The following is a 5954-nucleotide window of genomic DNA, read 5'->3' on the forward strand; positions in this document are numbered from 1 at the left end:
ACAATTTGTATGGAAACACAAAAGACCCCGAATAGCCAAAGCAATCTGGAGAACGAAAAATGGAGCTGGAGGAATCAGGCTTCCTGACTTCAGACTATACTACAAAGCTACAGTAATCAAGCCAGTACGGTACTGGCACAAAAACAGAAAGATAGATCAATGGAACAGGATAGAAAGCCCAGAGATAAACCCATGCACATATGGTCACTTTATCTTTGATAAAGGAAGCAGGAATGTACAGTGGAGAAAGGACGTCCTCTTCAATAAATGGTGCTGGGAAAACTGGACAGGTACATGTAAAAGTATGAGATTAAATCACTCCCTGACACCATACACAAAAATAAGCTCAAAATGGATTAAAGACCTAAATGTAAGGCCAGAAACTATCAAACTCTTAGCGGAAAACATAGGCAGAACACTCTATGACATAAATCACAGCAAGATCCTTTTTGATCCACCTCCCAGAGAAATGGAAATAAAAACAAAAATAAACAAATGGGACCTATTGAAACTTCAAATCTTTTGCACAGCAAAGGAAACCATGAACAAGACCAAAAGACAACCCTCAGAATGGGAGAAAATATTTGCAAATGAAGCAACTGACAAAGGATTAATCTCCAAAATTTACAAGCAGCTCATGCAGCTCAATAACAAAAAAACAAACAACCCAATCCAAAAACAGCCAGAAGACCTAAATAGACATTTCTCCAAAGAAGATATACAGACTGCCAACAAACACATGAAAGAATGCTCAACATCATTAATCATTAGAGAAATGCAACTCAAAACTACAATGAGATATCCTCTCACACCAGTCAGAATGGCCATCATCAAAAAATCTAGAAACAATAAATGCTGGAGAGGGTGTGGAGAAAAGGGAACACTCTTGCACTGCTGGTGGGAATGTGAATTCGTTCAGCCACTATGGAGAACAGTATGGAGGTTCCTTAAAAAACTACAAATAGAACTACCATATGACCCAGCAATCCCACTGCTGGGCATATACCCTGAGAAAACCATAATTCAAAAAGAGTCATGTACCAAAATGTTCATTGCAGCTCTATTTACAATAGCCTGGAGATGGAAACAATCTAAGTGTCCATCATCGGATGAATGGATAAAGAAGATGTGGCACGTATATACAATGGAATATTACTCAGCCATAAAAAGAAACGAAATTGAGCTATTTGTAATGAGGTGGATGGACCTAGAGTCTGTCATACAGAGTGAAATAAGTCAGAAAGAGAAAGACAAATATTGTATGCTAACACACATATATGGAATTTAAGAAAAAAATGTCATAAAGAACCTAGGGGTAAGACAGAAATAAAGACACAGACCTACTAGAGAATGGACTTGAGGATATGGGGAGAGGGAAGGGTAAGCTGTGACAAAGCGAGAGTGTGGCATGGACATATATACACTACCAAACGTAAAATAGATAGCTAGTGGGAAGCAGCTGCACAGCACAGGGAGCTCAGCTCGGTGGTTTGTGACCACCTAGAGAGGTGGGATAGTGAGGGTGGGAGGGAGGGAGACACAAGAGGGAAGAGAGATGGGAACATATGTATATATATAACTGGTTCACTTTGTTATAAAGCAGAAACTAGCACACCATTGTAAAGCAATTATACTCCAATAAAGATGTAAAAAAAAAAAAAGAATAAGAGGTGGTAGTGTTCTTCCTCAAAAAAAAAAAAGTGCTGGCACATAGAAAGAACTCAACACATATTTGTTGAATGAAAGATGTGCCATAATGGACATATGTATAAAGCACTATGGGAGCACCAACTGATGGAAAGCCTTCCACCCAAAGTAGAGGTTTCATAGGTGGGTGAAGTCTGAACTGTGAATTGAAATATTAGTAGGCATTACCAGTTAGACCAAAAGGGAGAAAAACTCAGGCATTCAGTGAGGTCCTATGATGACATGTCTGGCACTATGCCAGGCCCCTGGGGTTCAAAGATGAATAAGACATAGTTCCCCCTTTTGATTAGCTCGCTGTCTACTGGGAGTCAGCCAGGCAAGGTGATGACTGTAGTACACAGTTGGGGTAGTGTTAGTGTAGGAAAGAGGTAAGCACCAGATGAGGGAGGTGGGAGTGGAAGGAAATGGAGGGGCTCAAAGAACTGGAGGTGGTTCACGGGATGAAATTGGAGCTGAGTAGTGAAGGGTGAAATAGAATTAGTCACGTGAAGACAGAGGGAAGGCGTTTCTGGCAGAGGGAGCAGGATGTACAAAGGCGCATAGACAAGCAAGAACGTAGCACACTTAGTATGGCTAAGCAGATTGCAACAAAGGGCTGAAGAGAGGGGAGGCTAGCCAGGTAGGCAAGGCTAGAGCACAAAGGCCTTGCTAAGCAGCGTGGCACAAAGTGAGGAGCTCTGGAAGAGTTTTAAAGAGAAGAGTGACATGTCCAGATACACAGTTTAGGAAGATCACTCTGGATGCTGGGTACAATAAGGGCTATTAGATTTCCTGAGATTACTTTCCTCCCATCACAAGACAAGGTGCAGCAACTCCCTCAAAGGGTTCACTTGTGGGAGGTGGGTGTGGAGCATAGCAAGAATGAGACACAAGGCTGGAGATGCTTGGGTTCTTGGACTCTTGTCCTATAATGGGGAGATTGTAGAGGTTTCCTACCTTGGAGAGGGTTTCACTGCGGGGAGCTTCCTGGGAGAACTCACACTCCCGCACGTCTCTTTGCAGATCATACCTTGTTCCCTCCTATTCCTTTGGAGAGAATGAGGTTCACAATCAAGAGACCTTCACTGAGGGCATGTGGCTAAGTTTCTTCCAAATAAACCTTGCAGGACAGAATCAAAAAAAACCCTGAGACTAAGTTTCTGTACCTTCCACGGCCGGGGCCTCACTCGAGGATCCTGGGGCTTCTTGCCTTTCAATCGGCCCATTACCACTGTTGTTAAGTTTTTCAGCATCTTTGGACCACTCTGGTCCTTGATTCCCCCCACCCAGGTCATCCCTCAGGTCTCAGGGGACCCGGCACACAGCTGGGACAGGCAATGGGAATTCCAGTGGCTGTGGTTGAGGGCAGGGTTGGGAGGACAACTAAACAGATCAGAGTTGTGGCCATTCACGGGAGGGACACAGTTCAGCAGCTGCCATGAGGGCATCATTACTTGCATACATTCCTTCAGCACTCTCTGAGTTTACTCTCATTCTCTTAAGCATGCACGAGATTAGGTATTTGGAGAACATGGGACAGTATGGGGTTGGAGCAGAGGGAAAGAACAAAGGAAGGGGAGGGGACCCAGATACTGAGTTTCAGTATGTGGCTCCCTCTGAGGAATGGGTAATTTGTGTTGGGTGGGGGGAAAGGTCTGATGCTTGTCTCTCCTCCTTCCCCACAGTTGGGGAGCCCCTGCCAATTCCCAAGATTAAGAAGCCAAACAAAAAGACGGTGGACAAGTACCACGCACTCTACATCAGCGCCCTGTGCAAGCTGTTTGACAAAGTACAGTATGGCCTTCCTGAGACCCAGGAGCTGACAATCATATAACAGGAGCTGGATTTCCCCATTATTGAACCCCCAAAGCATTAAGGGATCCAAGTAGGGCCACATGGAAAGAAGAATCTGGGGAGAGGGGGAGATCTCAGGGTTGAGTGAGGAGGCCAACCAAGCCAGAAAGTACTTAATGAGTCCAGCTTAGAGGAAGGAACCAGAGGGATGGGGAAGAGTGGGCAACAACCCAGTTTAGTAAGCAGAGTCTTGTGAGTCCACAGATCTTTTTTGCCCCCTGACTCCAGCCAACTCTGATCAGAGGAATGAGAAGTTAAAGAACACCATGCCCTTTCCTCCTGAGCCTTAGTGACACCATCACTATTTAGGTTGAAGCTTAGAAGCCTTCTTGAGAACAAGGATGGTTTGTTTCCTCCTAGGCCCTTGGCCCTTGCCTTACAATTTGGGGGCCACCACAAGGTAAACCAGGGACCTGAGCTATGCGTTCCTGATCCAAAGCAGACACGATTCCCTCAGCTGTGATACAGTTCTACACTGCCAAAAACTTTATTAAAAATAATTATGCCATTTCTTCTATAAAAATAAAGCTCTAGATATATAAAACAGGATATGACTATTTCCTAATTACAGTGTGGTTCACTACTGGGCTTCCCTGAAATCTAGCCAGAAAGCTGGTCTGTGGAGAGCCATTTTCCTCTTCTTTATCCACCCTTTACTCTGTAGCTGACAGAAAAGGTGGAGGAGCGGAACCAGAACTGCTGTACAGTGTAGGAGACAGGACAGAACCATGGGAACTGACACAGTCATGCCCTGAGTAGCCCATCTCTCCTGATCCTACATAACCACCCTGGGTGAGGAGGGAGGGCACCTACAAGACCACGTACCAGCTGTGAGTCTACTTTATGTCAAAAACCTACTGCAGGGAATTCCCTGGTGGCCCAGTGGTGAAGACTCAGTGCTTTCACTGCCGAAGGGCCGGGTCTAATCCCTGGTCAGGGAACTAAGATCCCACAAGCTGCGTGGTGCAGACAAAATAATAATGATAACAACAATAATAATAATAAAAAAGCCTACTGCGTACCAGAGACTATGCCATCATTTTCGCAGCCTCTGTCTCTGAATGCTAACACAGCCCCATGAGATTGCCATCATCTCCATTTCACAGTAGCTAAAACTCCTAGAGGTGAAGTAACTTGCCCAAAGCCACAAAATCCAGGTTTTGCTAGTTCCATTCCAAAGCACTTTCTAATTCAAAAAATCACCACACCTCCCATTCCTCGTTTCTTGGAGACCCATTAATCAGCTTCATTTTCCTAAATGTGGTCCTGTGGCACCCTACTTAAATTAGCTCATAAGTGTGGGTAAAAATGACATGGATTCTACTCCAAGTGGTCCCAGGTTAGGCCTCACGGAAAATAATGTATTAATTAAATAAACTTTTTATAGCGACAGAATGGAATTGAGAGTCGAGAAACAAACTCTACATTTATGGTCAACTGATTTTTGCCAAGGGTGCCAGGATAATTCAATGGGGGGAGGGGAGAATAGTCTTTTTAATAAATGATGCAGGGACGGATGGATGGAGGATGGCTGAGTCGGGGTGGGCGGATGGATAGGTAAGTGGTTTGACTGGAAGTGTGGGTGGGCTGAAGAACAGATAGATGGGTAGGTGAGAGGGCGGCTGAGTGGGAGAGTGAGTGGGCAGACAGATGGGCCGTTGAGGAAGGATGGATAAATGATGGTAGATGGGTGGGTGGACAGGTGAACAGCAACGGCACTGGGACTGGAATCAGGGGTGTATCTGACTTCAGACCCAGGACCATCACCCAGGCCTGCTCCAGAAATGTCTTCAAGCCCCAGGGACCTGGACCCGGCTGGAGTGGAGGGCCCTGAGGACCAGAGGGACCCTCTTGCCCCAGGTGGAGTTTCATGGAACCACCTCTGCTCCCCACTTCCCGAGATCAGAGCCTCTCAGCTGCATGCCCCACTGCCTGGGCCTCCTTGGGAGGGGAAATAGGGCCCTACCTTTTCCAGGTAGTTAAACTCCATTGCGATCTCCCGGAAGAAAAAGTAGATGTGGCTGCCCCACTCTACCACGTGGACAAAGTAGGGCTCTGTAGGAGAGGAGGGGTCAGAACTCAGCCCATGACAGGAGAAAGGGAGTTTCTGGGGCTGGGAACACAGTAGCCTGGGTGGCTGCTTTTACAGTGAAGGGGGGAATATAAGCTGATTACCCAGGCAAAATAAAAGAGACCAAAGTTTTGGGGGTTTTTTGGAGGGAGTAGGTGTCAGAATCCTAAAATCACCGTGTCTTCTTTCCACAGACAGCAACGTCTACTATTTTGTCACCTTCCTCCCTCATGTGTTGAGCTGAGCTCCTACCATACCGCTCATGCTGTTCCATTTCAGGTTACTAAGCCACCCATTTCCAGCAAGTTCTGCTTTAGATCCAACTTAAATCTTTCCTCTAACT

At 45.7% G+C, this 5954-nt stretch overlaps 1 protein-coding gene across 1 annotated transcript in view; it reads left to right on the forward strand.

The window, feature by feature from the left end:
- Positions 1–3520, forward strand: part of LOC114905815 (immunoglobulin-binding protein 1-like) — a 64926-nt gene extending 61406 nt beyond the window's left edge. The window contains exon 8 of the mRNA XM_029240190.1: positions 3372–3520. Within this exon, the coding sequence (XP_029096023.1) occupies positions 3372–3520 (149 nt within the window). The remainder of the gene's footprint in view (positions 1–3371) is intronic.
- Positions 3521–5954: the final 2434 nt, after the last annotated feature.

This window comes from Monodon monoceros, unplaced genomic scaffold (assembly GCF_005190385.1).
Source record: "Monodon monoceros isolate NGI ecotype Baffin Bay Population unplaced genomic scaffold, NGI_Narwhal_1 Super_Scaffold_22, whole genome shotgun sequence".
Taxonomy (NCBI): Eukaryota; Metazoa; Chordata; class Mammalia; order Artiodactyla; family Monodontidae; genus Monodon; species Monodon monoceros.